At 36.0% G+C, this 16,440-nt stretch overlaps 2 protein-coding genes across 10 annotated transcripts; both read left to right on the forward strand.

Annotated features, from left to right (window-relative positions):
- The first annotated feature begins 865 nt into the window (after positions 1-865).
- Positions 866-8,927, forward strand: LOC108989406 (transcription factor bHLH49). Its single transcript, XM_035684489.1, has 8 exons — positions 866-2,869; positions 2,969-3,199; positions 3,282-3,347; positions 3,452-3,520; positions 7,217-7,288; positions 7,378-7,578; positions 8,034-8,121; positions 8,214-8,927. Exons 1-8 carry the CDS (start codon positions 1,961-1,963, stop codon positions 8,249-8,251), a joined length of 1,674 nt encoding a protein of 557 aa, XP_035540382.1. The 5' UTR covers positions 866-1,960; the 3' UTR covers positions 8,252-8,927.
- Positions 8,928-10,704: 1,777 nt separating this feature from the next.
- Positions 10,705-16,351, forward strand: LOC108989419 (WPP domain-interacting tail-anchored protein 2). 9 transcript variants are annotated; one of them, XM_035684566.1, is made up of 6 exons: positions 10,707-11,033; positions 12,386-12,526; positions 12,806-12,951; positions 13,069-14,183; positions 14,522-14,704; positions 15,916-16,351. In XM_035684566.1, the coding sequence occupies exons 2-6, from the start codon at positions 12,420-12,422 to the stop codon at positions 16,156-16,158; spliced, it is 1,794 nt and encodes a 597-aa protein (XP_035540459.1). In that variant the 5' UTR covers positions 10,707-11,033; positions 12,386-12,419; the 3' UTR covers positions 16,159-16,351. The 9 variants fall into 9 exon arrangements, with proteins under 9 accessions (XP_018818557.1, XP_018818551.1, XP_018818552.1 ...); XM_018963012.2 differs by having other exon boundaries at positions 10,705-11,033; positions 12,386-12,951; positions 14,522-14,708; XM_018963006.2 differs by having other exon boundaries at positions 10,706-11,033; positions 12,386-12,951.
- Positions 16,352-16,440: the final 89 nt, after the last annotated feature.

The following is a 16,440-nucleotide window of genomic DNA, read 5'->3' on the forward strand; positions in this document are numbered from 1 at the left end:
TCTTAATGTACTTATAATACTATTATTGTAAGAAAAAATTAAAAGATATCAATAATAAAATATACTTATCGTAATCAATTTAAATTTTTAAAATAAGTACTATTATGACTTTATATTTTATTTATTAATTTTAAAAAATTATAATAATTAAATTTTATTTTATTTTAAAAAAATATTTGAGATGTTTGATAGGTTGTTATTAGATTGGCTTGACTAAGTTGCTTTCTCTGATATCGATAATGCAGCAACTGTTACCCGAGAATCAATATCAGCAACATGTGTGATAGATAAGACGGTCAAGATACCATAATCAAATACGTTAGATCTCCCCCACAAAATAAAAAGAACTGTTCTGCACTGCTCGACTCATTAGGCTAAGTTTCTTAATTAGTTGCAGAGATTACCCATTTTCTTCTCTCTTGCTCGCTTCAAGTATTTCTTTTTATATATACATATATATGTTTGTCTCACTCATTTTAAATCTTAGATCTGATGCTCTTGCTCTCAGCAAGGTGGGGGCTAAAGAATAATGAAGTAGTGCCATCTTTCTGATTTTTGGGCTAAGGGAAGGACAACAATGCAGTAAGATAATAAAAAAGAGAAGAACCCTAAAATGAATTGGAAGTTGGCAATGCTTGTTAGAAAAGCAAATAAAGTTTAACAAATAAACTACTGAGAAGAGCAGATAAATACCATACGAGTTGTGAAAGAAAAGTAGTTTGTTTTAAAAAAAAGAAAAGAAAAAAAGTTAAGGGTAAGCAGTGACGGTGGTTAATCATAGATAGCTCTGTTTTTTATGCAAGCGTGGGTATAAATGCAGGACCTTTACCATTACTCTTTCTTCTCTCTCTTTCTTTCGAAAAAACCCATCTCCTTAAATTTCTTTCACCTTTTTTATTTTTTGAGAAGTTTCTCCTTATTTATTATTTTCTCTGAATGAGAAGTTTCTGCTTAAATTTCTCCTTGTACTGCCTCTTTCAGGCTTTCTCTGTCCAAGACTTTGCTTTTATTATGCCTCTCTCTCCCCCCTCTCTCTCTCTCTAGGCTGTGACACTGTCCAGCAGGATTTCTGAGCTAAAAAGACAGGAAGGGTTGAACAAACAAAAGCCCAAATTCAATAAAAGTTGGGTCTGTAAAGCTTGAATGGAGGGCAAAGTACCAAAAGTAGCTCAGAATCTGAATTGGGTATCTTACGCTTGTCACTTTTAGCTGGCCTCTCCTGCTCAAAGCTGGGTTTCTGCTCTGACTAGGGTTTGAATGGGTATTTATTATGCTGAAATCGATGTTTTATTTTTGTACAATTGACTGCTTCCACACACCTTTTCTCAGCTCTCCTTTGAACTATCTTTTTTAGTTTCTATTTCCTGGTTGGGCATCCTTCGTGTAATTTGGTACTTCCAAGTTCCGTGGTAGCTTTGGAAACGGTAGCTTTTAAAGTTATGCGATCTTTACTGCTTTTTCAGTGCTTTTGCGTTTTTGAGCTCACATTCTTGAGTCTTTCTTGTTCTTTTCTTTCTGGGTCTTCTTCTAAGCTGTTTCCTTCTTGTTAGTTTCACTTGCTTGATATTCTCTCTTCTGGATGGATTGAGCTTTTGGGGAATATCTGAAGATCAATGTGAAGATTTTTTTATTGTAGGTTTCGAATTACATGATTTTAATTGAAGCCAGTTTGTATGGTTGTTAGTGAATATTAATTCGAGATTGATTAGTTCTCCATCAGATTTGATTTTTTTCCCCTTCTGCTCCCCCTACCTTCTTGGCTTTGGTCTTTGGTTCGTCTAGGATTGGGCAACTAGCCTCTTACTCAGGTGGTCAAGTGCCGAAATTTTTGTTAGATTTTCCAATTTCTGGCTGTTTGAAATTCATTGGAAGAAAAAGGCATTTGCCACTGGGGATTTGAGTTAGAAAATAGGAGACATTTTCTAAACAAGAAAAAGGCAGTCCTGTAAGGGAAGTAGATATGGGTGACAAAGATAAATTTGAGTTAGAAAATAGGAACGAGGATCCAATGAACTATGCACCTAGTGTGTCAGACTGGGGATTTGGCGGTGCCAATCTCACGAATACATCTATCGGTTTGGTTCCCAAGGTAAATCCGATGGCTGTTAGCAAAGGAGACCTTATTGGATCTTCTTCTTGTTCATCTACTTCAATGGTGGATGCATTTGGCCCAACCATTTGGGACCACCACACCAATTCAGAAAACCTGGGATTTTGTGACAATGGTGTCCAGAAAAATACGTCAGACACGTTTGGGATTAGAAAAGGCGATCCTGTCGCCCTAAGAAGTATTGATAAAACATTTGATATGGGTTGGAATCCTACGAGTTCAATGTTGAAAGGAGACATTTTCTTGCCAAATGCACCTGCAATGCTTCCGCAGAGGTTACCTCAGTTCCCTGCGGATTCTGCGTTCATTGAGCGTGCTGCTAGGTTCTCATGCTTCAATGGTGGGAATTTTAGTGATATGTTTAATCCTTTTGCGGTTCCTGAATCTATGGGCCTTTATTCTGGGGCCGGAGGGGTGATGCAAGGGACGCAGGAGGCTTTTGCTGGGAGTGGGTTGAAATCAGTGTCTGGCGGGCAGTCTAAAAAGAATGAACCGAGTGTTGGTGAAGTTTCCAAGGATGTTTCTTTGTCTGTTGAGCATGGGGCTGCTGGAGGGAGCCCACCAAAGGATGAGAGAAGTCAGAGCCATGTGAGATCTCATGACGAATCTAAACAACGCAGTGGTGGGTCTGGTAATGATTCTGATGAAGCCGAGCTTAGCGGTGCTGGTGATCAAGATGAGCCATCTGTGTTGGAGGGTGCAGGTCGGGAACCTTTTGCTAAGGGACTTGACTCGAGGAAAAGGAAAAGGAATGGCCAGGTAGACCACGCTTCTGAAGTTTTTTCTATAAAATGTAATGGGTGCGTTCTTTTTTTTTTATTTCTTATCATCTCTCACGAATGTTAAAATTTGTGGTAGGATGCTAAACTTGATCCAGCCAAAGGAGCTGCACAGCAGTCTGGTGAATGTGCGAAGGATAAGACTGAAATTCAACAGACGGGAGACCAAAACCCAACCTCAACTACTAACAGGAGCTCTGGGAAACATGGTAAACAGGGTTCTCAAGCTTCAGATCCACCAAAAGAAGAGTACATTCATGTCAGAGCTCGAAGGGGCCAGGCAACTAATAGTCATAGTCTCGCAGAAAGAGTAAGATAAGATGGAAATTATTTCAAATAATTCTTTTTTAAGATACAACATTTGGGTAGGAACTAAATGATTCTGAGTATAGGTAAGAAGAGAAAAAATCAGTGAACGGATGAAGTTTCTTCAAGACCTTGTACCTGGTTGCAGCAAGGTTGGTTTGATGAAGTCAATAGCTTAAAGAACATAATTATGCCAAAATTCCCACCACAATTGAGTATTACTGTTCAAATTACGAAATTTGATTTGGTTTTGCAGGTCACTGGTAAAGCGGTGATGCTGGACGAAATCATTAACTATGTACAGTCACTGCAACGACAGGTTGAGGTATGGGAGAAACAATGTGTTTCTTTTCAGTCTTCCAAGTCAGTGGTTCTTAATTTATCCACCATTACGTTTCCTGTGTCTTATGTTCTTGTCAGCACTCATAAAATGTCAGCTGCATAATATTGTGTATAGCTTGTGCACCTTGACACAGATAATTTGAATGGTGTCTTATGTTCTTGTCAGCATGGACTCATAATAAGTCAGCTGCATAATATTGTGTATAGCTTGTGCACCTTGACACAGATAATTTGAATGGTTCAGCATTGCAACAGCTTATACAATCATTGCCATATGTTAGCATATAATTTAAATAATTAAATTTACATATTTCCATCCTTTTAAATTTTTGGGATAATTGGTGATTTAATGTGGTATTAAAGTAGATGTCCTAAATTCGGAATTCCAACCCCGCACTGTAACGCTCCGGTCCCGCACGGGTCAGAGAGTTACTTCCTATCACTTAAACTAACATTTCAACAATATAATAATAGACTCCAGATTCCCAATATCATATAGAAATTTCGATTCAATTTAATTTCCTCAATATAACCAATTTTATAAAATGTCAAGTCATCATAACAATAAAATTTCTTAATAAAAATCGACAATACTCATAAAAATTTTCTATGCTTAATCCACTATACTTAAATCATCTCTCCCAATACCTCATAATCTTGATCCTCAACTGAACCATCAAAATATCTAAAAAATATTGTGAAGATAAGGGGTGAATTATCAGCAACTCAGCAAGCAAAAAACTTATATTAGCATGTAAACATGAGCATTTATAAAGTTCAGTATGTAGAACAAAACATTTACTTTCAGAATGCAAAAATAACATATTTACTTTCAGAATGCATAAACAAAACTTGTTACAAAACATCAGAGTGAGACTTTTAGAAAACTTTCTTATTCAAAAATCTTTCAGCATATCATAAACTGAGACATCATCTTCATATCATATCGGAGCATTTCATCGGGATGAATACTATGTTTTAACCCCCGTGGTAAGGTTATAAATTACAATTATACCTGTGACTGGGCCATATACCATGTTTTACCCCCATGGTAGAGTTATAAACCACCATTATACACATAGTTGGATCGTATACCATGTTTCACCTCCGTGGTAGAGTTATAAACCACTATTATACACGTGACTGGACTGTATACCATGTTTCACCCATATGATAGGGTTATAAACCACCATTATACCCCTGGCAGGGTCTTAACAGAAACAAACAAAACATCGGAACCAGATCATATTTAGATACAGAATCAGAAATTCATGCCAAGGTTTTCAGATGCCACATCATATCAAAACTGGATACGGAAACAGTTTCAGATCATTTCACATGTTCGAAATAAACAGAATCAAAACATCTTCATTTATTCACAGCCAAAACTTTTAGATTTTCAAATTCGTTCTTTTTGCATAGTTCAGAAGCATAATGCACAAAATGAGCTCATGTCTACACCAGTCATGACAGAAAATACTCTTATGTAGAATTTATGCATATGCAGAACAAACATCTGAGGTCGTTTTCAGATTTCTTTTCAAAGACAAACATGCATATTTTCAAAGTAATCTCATTTCATTTCTTTTGTGCAAAACTAGTATATGAACCCCGCTTATATGGGTTTCTTAGTTTTTCAGAAATTCTCCACAACATTACTGAACATTTGTCAATCATCACTTATAAAAATTCATATAACTTAAATAAATCTCCAATGAACAGATAATCTTATATTACACTTGAAGTACCTATTTTAATTCTGCAAAAACCTAAAATTTCTCTTAACTCTAAAATACCATCACTTCCTAAATTCCTCAATATCCACATAACTATTAAACTCAGAATATTTTTAAAATTGCATAATAATATTAATAATAAATACAATTATGCCATAAAATACATTTCTGGTTTAAAGATTTATTAAAACAAAATTGATTAAAGTAGGAGAGCAAATATTTCATTTAATAAAAATAGACTAATTAGTTTCTCTTTAAAGAGTTCAAAATAAAAATCTTGCACTACTATGTACTTCTAAAAAATATATTAATACTAATAATAGATTTCAAATATTTATTTAATCTGTATTTAAAACAAAACTCATACAAAGTGAGTTTAATATATAAAAACTAAAAATGATCAACTTATAATTACTCTGTTAAAAGCATCAGTATACTGACTTAGTATTATAAGTCCAAACATCTACGTCCAAATAAAATACAACTTGCTTGTAATATAAAACTCATGATTTCAAACCCAATATACATAATCAACTCGTTAAAATATAAATCCATTAACCTAAACATCCGAAATAATATATCTGGAAACATCATACTAAGGGGCAAAATGGTAATAGTGCATCTCATCTATTAGGTTAACTAAGACACAAAAATATTTCCTTCTCAAGTAAACTACCACAAAAAATAGAGGACCAAGACGTGAGTGCGGTAGCAGCACTTACCCAAGGAAAACTAAGAGGCAACGACACCGTGGGGGAAAGAGGTCGCGGCGGAGTTGGGTTGTGGTGGAAGGTGGCTGTCCCGACAGCGGCGCATTGAGAGAGAGAGAGGCAAAGCTCGACAGTGGGGGAATTCGGTGTGGGCTTACCTAGGGGTGGTCACGGTGGACTTGGGCGTGCTACCGGCGTCTTCTGGTTGTTCTCGCTTGAGATTGAGCAACTGGGTGGCGGCGCTGGGGTTCACCATGGAGGAAGGCTGGTGCTCTGCATTTCGGTCTTGCAAAACAGAGGACGAGGGCTTGTGGGGTTTCACACAGTGGCTAACGGGGTGTTGCCATGCATGGGTTGAGGCTGTGGGTTGAGGGGAGCTCGTGAGGTTGCAGTTTACAGTGGAGGGAGCCTACGGTGAACGGTGGCTGTGTTTGAATGGTTTGGTTTACGGTGCTTTCTGGATGGGAAGGGCTTCGTTACACGGTTTGCATGGGACGAAAAACACTTCTGTGTTTCATGGCAGTGAGACCAACTGAGAAGGGCTTGAGCAGTGACTGGATCGTGGGGTGGTGAGAGCTTACGGAGAAAAAGAGGAGTGAGAGAGAAAGTTTGGAGGATGACTTGATCATTTAGTAGTGAATCAAACGAGTGGCGCCGTGGGTGTGTGAGAGTCTGAGTATGTGATGGAAAAGAAAAGGAAAAGAAAAGCAAACCGCAAAGACGTGGGGAAAAAATGGATTTGAGGTGGAGGGATTTTCGGAAGTGAAGAAACTAGGGGGAAGGCAAAGAAGAAAAAAAAAGAGACGGTCTAGCAAGAAAATTGCAGTCAGGGAAGTACCAAAATGACATCGTCGTGGGCTTGACCTCCCTTCTGGTTTGGGCTTAGGCTCTGGGTATTACATGCACTCTTCATCCTCAATTAATAGTCCACTTATCAAGGGGGAGTCTAACTCACACACGGGATGAGTGTTGGAATATAATTTAAATAAGTACATTTACCTCTTTTCATCAGTTTAAGTTTTTAGTACAAGTTGTAATTTAACACCATAGTGTCTTGTTTTTCAATGAATATTAGGGACTTGTGTTTTAATGAGTAGGTGGTCCTTATATTATAATGCTATCTAAAGCTTCTGAATCAGCCCGTTTAATTAGATTATTTATTCACTTGAATATTAGGGACTTTTGTGTTTTAACGAGTAGATGGTTCTTATATTCTTACACTCCTTTTTGCAGTTTTTGTCGATGAAACTTGCTACTGTCAATCCACGGCTAGATTTTAATGTCGAAGGGCTCCTGGCAAAAGATGTAATAGTATTGACGATATTTCAATAAGAAACGGAATCCTTGTATGTACCATTTCTAGTTTACTGTAACAAAATCTCCAATTTATGCAGATCCTTCCGTCACGAGTGGCCACTTCATCTACTCTGGGATTTTCACCTGATATTCCAATGGCTTATCCTCCGTTGCACCCATCTCAACGAGGACTTATTCAAGCTGGTCTTCCTGGCATGGGAAGCTCATCTGATTTACTTCAAAGAACCATTCATTCTCAATTGACATCCATGGCTGGAGGATTCAAGGAGCCCACACAGGTAACTTAATATCTATAGCTAGAATTGTTTTTTCTCATCACCTGCTTTGATTATAAAATAGCTCACTCAGACTTTATTTTATTTTATTTTATTTTTTTCTGTGTAATATTGCACAATGAGAATGGCGGAACTCTAAGTTAGGCATATTCTGCGTAATGAAGAAGTTTGACTGGGTAGGATGAACATTATTTTATATGGGCATTCATTTGCAAAGTCGTTTTCCGCCCCTGGTTCTTGTTATTTTTTTCACGAGTTTTCTTTCAAAAAAATATCTTCCAGCTTCAATGAAATTTTTTTTGCCCCCATCAATAATTTTCCTAGTTTCATCCCGGTTTGCAATCTTGCCAACTTCTGTCCATTTAAGAATGTGTGAACATTATTCTTTGTACTTGGGCTTCATGAGCCTCCATGCATCACGATTGACCTTTTTTCTTTACATATGTATCACCATACAGCTACCTAATGTCTGGGATGATGAGCTCCACAATGTTATCCAGATGAGCTATGGAACCAGTGCTCCTTCCAATACCCAAGATGAAGATGGTATAATTTTACCTTTTTCTAGACAAATAAATCCCTACTATAATATGCCCCCTACTGTACTCAAGCTTATCAAGTTCCCTTCTGATTTGCAGGGTCCTTGCCATCTGGCCAGATGAAAGTTGAACTTTGATTAGCTTTTGGATTTCATTATAGTATTATGGCCTGGTGTATGCCCGTGCAGCTTCTTACATCTCAAGCCTCAAGGAAATAACAAAGCTCAAGAGGTTTCCTCTTCCATGGAAAAAGATTTAACACCATCCATATTCGGCTCAAGTTGTGTAGTAAAATGAGATGCTAGCCTGGGTAGAAGCTTGAAGGAACTGTCACATGATCCAAAGAGAGATTTTTCTATAGCTTTGCAGATTCTCGGAGATATTATGCAGCAGCAGAAGCCACTGTTGTTTCTTTTGTAGTGGCTTTAAACACTAAACATCCAGACGAGAATCCAATCTTCACAAGAATGAATTGGTTTGTGAATCAAGGGTGTACAGTAGTAAAGTTAAAAAACCTCAGTCGACAGGCCAAGGGGGAGGGAGACACTCTTATGTGGGGGCAATTTTTTCTAGTCTTCTTATGAAATTTGAAGGGTGCATTTTACCAGAAGATTGCAGGGGAAATCCTGGTAATGTTTTCTCCAGTTTAGGTTTGTTTTAATCCATATACTAACAAATGTAATGTTGTTCCTTTTTTTTCTTCCTCCCCTTGATCTCCATTCTTTCTACTCCGTGGTAATATTGGAGTAAAAACATACAATTTCTGTGACTATTTCTAGACTAAATCTGAAGCCTTTCTCTAAATTCATCATACACTCTGGTATATGGTGTCATCTGATGGAAAGTGAACACAAATCAGGATTTTTTCCAAATCATAAGTGCTCTAAAGGAAGTTTGGATGAGAGTTTTAAGAGATTTTGCATTACCTCCGGCATTTGGGAATGACCAAAATGATACAATTAATCAATTCACTCCATTAATTCCAAAAAGATTTTAGCTGTTGTTTTTGGATATGGAGGATCCTATATGAATATCCCTTGAGTGCATGCCAATTGAGCATGTGCATGGCTGTGGGTGCCAAAGGCTCGAGTCTTGACACTTCTGTGCGATCTGTTTCAATTCTTTTCATCATCTTTGTGGTTGTATGATCTGTGGTCTTCATATCATTAATCCCTTCAAAATATTTTCGAAAAGGAAAATTGTCTATGCCCCCAGATTCTAAAAATTAATCTAGTCACCGTTCTATAATATTAAAAAAAGTGTTATTTATCATATATTTTGTATCATCCTCCCATTATCCTGGATTGAAAACTATTTATCATTTATTACTTAGCATGTAATCATTTGATATGGATGGTGATGATTAAGAGGATACTAAATTGAGTTTATTTAATATTAATTATAAATAACACTCATTATGCACGTTAAAAAAAGAATTTTTATAAGCACAAAGGAATTTTATAAAAGTGAATTCTTAAATTGACGTGATTTCATATGATTTATTTGATATATTGCATAATAAAAATAATTTTTAATTTTATAATCTGACGTATCACATCAAACTACGTCAATTGGTGATTTCTCTTTCATCAACAACCATCAGTGATACATACATAGACAGAAAAATAAAATTAGGGTGATTTCATTTTAAAAGAAACACACAGACAGAAAGAGAGATCTTTTACAACCAATAATGTGAGTTTCCTGCATTTTTCTTTATGTCTCTTCAATCTTTTTCTTATTTTCTTAACCATTAGGTAAACAGAAAGTTATAATCGGAAGAATTCATGGTCGGGTTTAGCTTTTTCCTTCAGAATTTATAATCGATGAATGTATTGATAATATTTTTATAATTCAATTACTTTTTATACTATTATGAAAACAAAATAAAAAACCCATTATGTAAATGGAATAAGAGAATATTTGTTTATTAAATTATTAATGAATGCACTTTAGAAAATATAAATAAAGAAAAATAAAGAGAATATTTCTTATGCGGCACCAAATCCTTGGTATGATGGTGAAACATAACAAATAGTTTTCTAATCATATAATGTCGTATCATGGAATGATGGTAAATAAAAAGATTAAATTTTAATAATAAGTTCAACTATAAAAAAATTAATTTTTTTTTACATAAATTTCATATTTATGTATTTTTTTATAAACGGAATGTACGAAACTTAAATACTTTAAGAATGTATGTAATATTGCTTTATTAAATATAAAAAAAAATGTATATGATTTTTCATTTGTCTGTGTTTGAGAGAGAGAGAGAGAGAGAGGGGGGAGATGAAAGGGAAAAAAAAAAGATTACAAAATTTACCACAATTGATGAAAATAATGTCTCATATGATGTCTAATCTGTTGTTGTTTTGTGTTGTGTTTGTATTTGTATTTGAGAGTCCCAATGATTTTAAATCATTATTTAGAAAGCATAGTTATATGTAAATGGAAACAAAAATTAAAAGATTCTCAATAAATAAATAAATATCGTTATTTATTGCAACAAATTCTGTTCCTTAACTAATAACTATTACCCTCGTACGAACAGACCAATAATTCAACGTACAACCTGACCGTTTCGTTTACTTTTATGGCGCTCCTCTCTCTCTTTCTCTCTCTCTATCTCTCTCTCGGAAAGGTTGTGTTAGCTCAATAATTCTGTTCCACAGACTGTAGGATTGGCAGACGTACGCTCTTAACTAAGGATGTAGCCAATTCAACAGACGTTGACCAATCTGTACCCACCGCCTCACCTTACACTCTTCCTACTCACGGATCATACTGCGTCTCGACTCTCTCAGATTCTCCGTTCTGATTAACGGTGGTTGTTGATAATCTAATTCTTTTCAATTCTCTCTCGAATCGTTTTCTGCGGAGCGGAGCGGATAAGACCCAGTAGAGATTTGCCCGCAGGTAGTTTCTTGTGAATCCGTCGGAGATTTTTTCTGGGAAAGTTTTTGCATTAGCGGAATTTCGTTCTCTGTGTGTTTCTTCAAGGCGTTTAAATGGGTTGCAATTTCTCGTTTTCCGTAGGGACATCTTAGTGCCGAAACCTCGATGTAATTTGCGAAAGTACATGAATTAGTGTCCTTTTTTTATCGAGTGCTGTGCTACTACTCTGTTTTTAATCTTTTAGTGAAAGACGTAGAACTCAATGTGTTAAGCAGTAGTGTTTTGTGAATTAGGTATTAGTTTCTGGGTATTGCTTTTAATGTTCTAGAAATGTATGATTTTGGGAATTAGAATTTTAATATAGAACTCGGTGTTTGATGTTATGGTCTGGGAGGTGTATGATTAACGATCAGCTTTTCAAAATTAGTTGACAGACAAGGAGATATTTTTACAATCCCCAGTCCTTTGCTGGAAGTCATGTGGAAGAGAGAAATTAGGCTGTTGCCTGTTGCACCTAAGGGTTTCTGCATAGAATGCGATTTATTGGAAACAATCGATGATATAAGAGTTTCTGATTGAAATTAAATTGTAGTGCAAAAACATAGTTAAATACAATCAAAGCTTTAGAAATTCTAGTTCTCATTCTGTTATTTATGGAACTTCAGTTATTAGCCTAGTGGTATATTTTAAACCAGGTCACTTTCTAGGAATATTCAAGTGTTGCGTAATACTGGTCTTCGTTGTTAACTAGTCAGTAACCCCCATGCCATTGGTGACTAACGGTGATTCCACTTTGTTTTGGTCTGCATTGCTCCTTGACGGTAAATTACTTGCTACTTGTTTTCTATTAGTTGACTACCATATGCTATTTTGTTTGTAGTATCGATAGGATGCTGTATGTATAACACATTCTGCATCGTTTTCGAGGATGTGGCACGGATAGGATGTAGTTTTTATATAACACTGCATCTGTTTGGACTATGTAGTATATATTGCTTGTAGTACAAACAGGATGGAGCATATGTAACATTTAGTAGCCACGGTGCCATGGATGATTAAGTATTCCTGTTTATGCTTGCTCTGACTTGAATTACCCCCCCTCTTATTCTGTCGGTAAACTTAACCGAGGAAATGATTTAGTAACCACCTCCTTTACATTATAAATGAACATATCGTATAGGTTCTCTCTTTCTGTATAGTCCATAGCATGTGTTGAGTTTTTTGTAACCACAGTAGTTCTCCACTTAAGTGAGGTGACTGATATAATTTCCTTTAAAAAAAATCACCCCCTTCTTTCACAAGCAGAGTTACTTTGGATTCATTTTGGTCTGCCTTTCCTTTTGTTTCATCTTTCTTTGTGTTTTGGCCTTTAGTCAGGTTGGTTGAACCAAAGACTAAGCGGTGGAAATGGGCGATGAAGCTGTTCGTGACATGTGTACTGGGACTCGAGAGTCTGGCAAACTTTATTTACATGGAGTTTCACCCACTGAAAATAGTAGACAGGAGATAGAGAGGTCCATGAAAATTATAGTAAAATTAGACTTGGACTTGGAATATTCTTCTGAGAAGTTGGTAAATTTGCATATCCTATTGATGTACCTTCTGGCTCAGGAAAATGATCTTCATACGATGGCTTTGGATAATAACTATATTTCAACAGACTCTATTGAGAAGTTATTGACATTTGATCTCTTATCTGGCATTTTAGATGCTGAGCTAAGAGAGCTGGACAGTTTTAAGGATAATCTCCAAGCAGAAATTGTTGATGCCCGTCTTAAAATATCTTCATGCAGACACCTGAGAGAACTATCTACTAAGATGGAAGAGAACTTGCAAGATTCTGAACAATCATTAAAGCAGTCTCAAGTGCAGATTTTGGAGCTGAAGAAGCAGTTAGCCAAGTTTCAGAGGACCATCTTAGGTTTCAAGTTCGAGAATGGTGAGTTATTAACCTTTGTCTAACTAGATGGTTTGCTTCAGATAATAAAGGTGCATATTATTATTATTATTATTATTATTATTATTTGTTACATCTCTAAAACATGCATTTTAACAGAGCAAATTGACGTGGGCTTGGAATTATCAGAAGATGGTCAACTATCAAACATAAATGCAAAATCAAATATGAAGATAACCGGAGAGCAAAGACATTTGCTACGGATTCTGGAAAAATCACTTGCAAGGGAGCTAGATCTTAAGAAGAAGTTGGCAGAATCGAGACAAAGGGAAAAAGAACTGGAAGTAAAGCTACACTTTACAGAACAAGTAGCATTTCACATGGAAGAAGCGGCTGAAGTTGTTTGGGGAAGGTTTTTGGAGGCAGAAAATGCTGCTGAGGTGCTTATGGATATTTCAAAGGACATGGTTGGCCAAGTCCAGCTTGTTCAATTTAATCGGAATGGTTCAATTCAACGAGAAATTGAAATGAAGACTAAGCTTCAAGATTGCATTGAACAGCTTAAAGAAAAAGATGTCACTTTAGAGAAGCTTGAAAGGAGCAATGCAGAACATATTGCCCAAAGCGCTGAAGTGTTTTCTTTGAGAGAAAGAGTGAACCTTCTTGAGGAAATTCTGAAAGAATCTCAGGTCCAACTTGTTAATGCAAATGCCTGCAATGAAGCAAGTCAAGAGCAACTCAGTGAAATGGAAAATGTAATTGATTCATTGAAAGAAAACATAGATATTGCAGAAAGTAGGGCTGAAAGTGCAGAAGCCAAGGCTGCTCAGTTAACAGAGACAAATTTGGAGCTCACTGAAGAGCTGAATTTTCATAAAGGAAGTGCTAGTAACACTGATCAAAAGGTGGGTTTACTTGAGATCCAATTGCAGCATGCGAAGGCATCTTCTGAGGCAAGCCAAGAGCAGCAGAACATGTTATATTCTGCGATTTGGGATATGGAAACTCTGATTGAGGATCTAAAATCCAAGGTTGCAAAAGCCGAAAGTAAGACCGAGACTGTAGAGGAGCAATGCATTTTGCTATCTGAAACTAACTTAGAACTTAATAATGAAATAAGTTTCCTAAGGGCTAGAACAGAATTCTTGGAGATGTCTCTGGATCAAGCTAACAATGCAAAATTAGAAAGTGCAAAAGAAATTAACACGGGGACCAAGTTTATTATGGATATGGCAATGCAACTAGCCACTGAAAGGGAGCGCATCCAAAAGCAGGTATGAACTTTCATAGATAATAACCATTCCACAATTCATCTTTCTACCTTAACAAGTTTAAGTGATTACATTTGGTGAGGGTGCCGTTGCATTCCCATGGATATCAAATTGTTCTGTTGTGTTTTGTCTATAACTAAATAGGGCTGCTAAAGAAAACACAGTTTTAATCACAAATGATGCCAAAAATTCCTAATGGACACATGTCAAAGGATAATGAATCTTGTCTATATGATGGGTTATGTTTGCTTCTCTAGTTCTATTTTTAATGATGCAACTGTAGCTTGAGGTGATGTATACAATAGGACATTCAGTCTCCAATTTTGATATTTTCTATGCAGCTAAATAAATTAACAAAGGAGAACAATATTCTCGTGGAGAAGTTATGGCATACTAAGATTATGTACAGCCATGTAGATGGTGACAACAAAGAGTTACTGTTTTCCAAGAATGATCAAATCAATGCTACCTGTACAAAAACATCTGCGGAGGCAGTCACAGGATCATTGGATAAACGTCTCCAGGCAGGTATTCTTTGGGTCTTTTTTAGTTTGTATGATATTTCACCTTGCATATCTTTAGATTGAAGAGAAGTGGTAGGGTAGCAATGGTCATCATGGATTATAACAGCCACGGGTCAGCTTAAAGTTCGGTTAGTTTAGACCAGGCTCATACAAATATGCCTTGAATTTAGCTGCACATGAGACCAAATAGCATGTGTATCACATACTATGCTAAGCTTATAAGTTATTATGATTTATTGATTTATAAAACTTAATTAAAGCTTAGTTTGCTAGGTCTTACAAAGTGTGTTCTGCTTGGCTTTTTTGTTGTATACATTTCTCCGTATGTATCGTACGAAGGTTTTCAAAATAAGAAATGTATGGTCTACAGATAAATCTTACACAAAAAAGTCTGCACACTAACGGGGTTTAGGGCTGATTTGGATAGTGAGATGAGATGAGATGAGATGATTTTATATGAGTTGAATAAAATGTTGTTAGAATATTATTTTTTAATATTATTATTATTTTGAGATTTGAAAAAGTTGAATTGTTTATTATATTTTGTATGAGAATTTGAGAAAGTTGTAATGATAAGATGAGATGAGATGGGCTGAGAGTGTTTCTGTATCCAAACGGGGCCTTAATGTGATCCATCAGATTGTAAAACTCTTTTTTATTGTAATGTAGATATGACATATTACATTAAGCCACGTCAGTGTGTAAACTTCCTTGTGTAAAATTTGTGTGTAGATCTAACATTGCTCTTTCAAAATTGTTTTAACCCATTGATCCTTGAGGGTTCTCACACCATTGACATTGAGTTCTGATGTTCGTTCATTGGAAGCGTATAGATTTACTGACAACCAGTTCATGGTTGCAGAGTGATGCACCAAACGCATAGTTGAATGGTTGACTATTGAGTTTTTATTTTGTCAAGTAGTTGTCTGCATTTATGTGCTTAACCTTGATGTTAACTTATATAAATTCTTAACATACATACAGAAACCAAACATTCATAACCTGAAATTCTTAATTTCTTCTTCTGGAACCCAAATTGATTTCCCCATTGCATTCTTCCCAAGGGATTCTATTTGAGAAATGACACTTAGTTCCTTTTAAAATCACAGGACTTGTTATGGATTAGATTGGAAAGTTTTGAGGTTTGACAATTTATTTGGTAAGTGGGAGTTGCTGTTCTAAAAAAATCTATCCTTCTTTTTCCAAATCAGGTGGATAAATCATCAGGAGAGGAACCTATCTCTTGTAGTGAAGTGAAATCTTCTGTTTCCGAAAATAATGTTGATGTCATGGTTTCGGAGAATGAGGCTGTGAAAGCGGTGGAGACCAGGCACTCTCACCAAATTTGTGTGTTTGTGGCGATATTTATCTTACTAATTTCAGCATCGGCAACATATTTGTTTAGTCAGGATTCATTCTTTAATTTTGAGGGTAAATGTTTCCAATGGCCTTAACACCAGAAGATTTGCATTTGTAGTGCACATGTTGTATCCAGTAAAATATTTCTTGTACCACTCTCGATTGTTTCTTGAGTGTTTTTTTTTTTTGAGTAGTTTGAATGAGTTTCTGTGTCTGATCTGTACAACATATCATTGTACTCTTTCCCTGGTTTTGTATGTAATGAAATGTGAATATTAGTGAAGAGCATCAAGTTTTTAATTGTCATAAGAAGGGCAACTACATAGCCATGAGTAAATGAATGTGTAAGAAAGTTGGAGATAGCATTGGGTAGGGGA

Source organism: Juglans regia, chromosome 13 (genome assembly GCF_001411555.2).
Source record: "Juglans regia cultivar Chandler chromosome 13, Walnut 2.0, whole genome shotgun sequence".
Taxonomy (NCBI): domain Eukaryota; kingdom Viridiplantae; phylum Streptophyta; class Magnoliopsida; order Fagales; family Juglandaceae; genus Juglans; species Juglans regia.

Bases quoted from the DNA above. Each gene is read 5' to 3' on its own strand.
- LOC108989406 (XM_035684489.1), top strand. From the start codon at position 1,961: ATGGGTGACAAAGATAAATTTGAGTTAGAAAATAGGAACGAGGATCCA. The intron at 3,348-3,451 runs GTTGGTTTGATG...TTGGTTTTGCAG, and splicing joins TTGTACCTGGTTGCAGCAAG to GTCACTGGTAAAGCGGTGAT. The intron at 7,579-8,033 runs GTAACTTAATAT...ATCACCATACAG, and splicing joins GATTCAAGGAGCCCACACAG to CTACCTAATGTCTGGGATGA.
- LOC108989419 (XM_018963006.2), top strand. From the start codon at position 12,420: ATGGGCGATGAAGCTGTTCGTGACATGTGTACTGGGACTCGAGAGTCT. The intron at 12,952-13,068 runs GTGAGTTATTAA...GCATTTTAACAG, and splicing joins AGGTTTCAAGTTCGAGAATG to AGCAAATTGACGTGGGCTTG. The intron at 14,184-14,521 runs GTATGAACTTTC...TTTTCTATGCAG, and splicing joins GGGAGCGCATCCAAAAGCAG to CTAAATAAATTAACAAAGGA.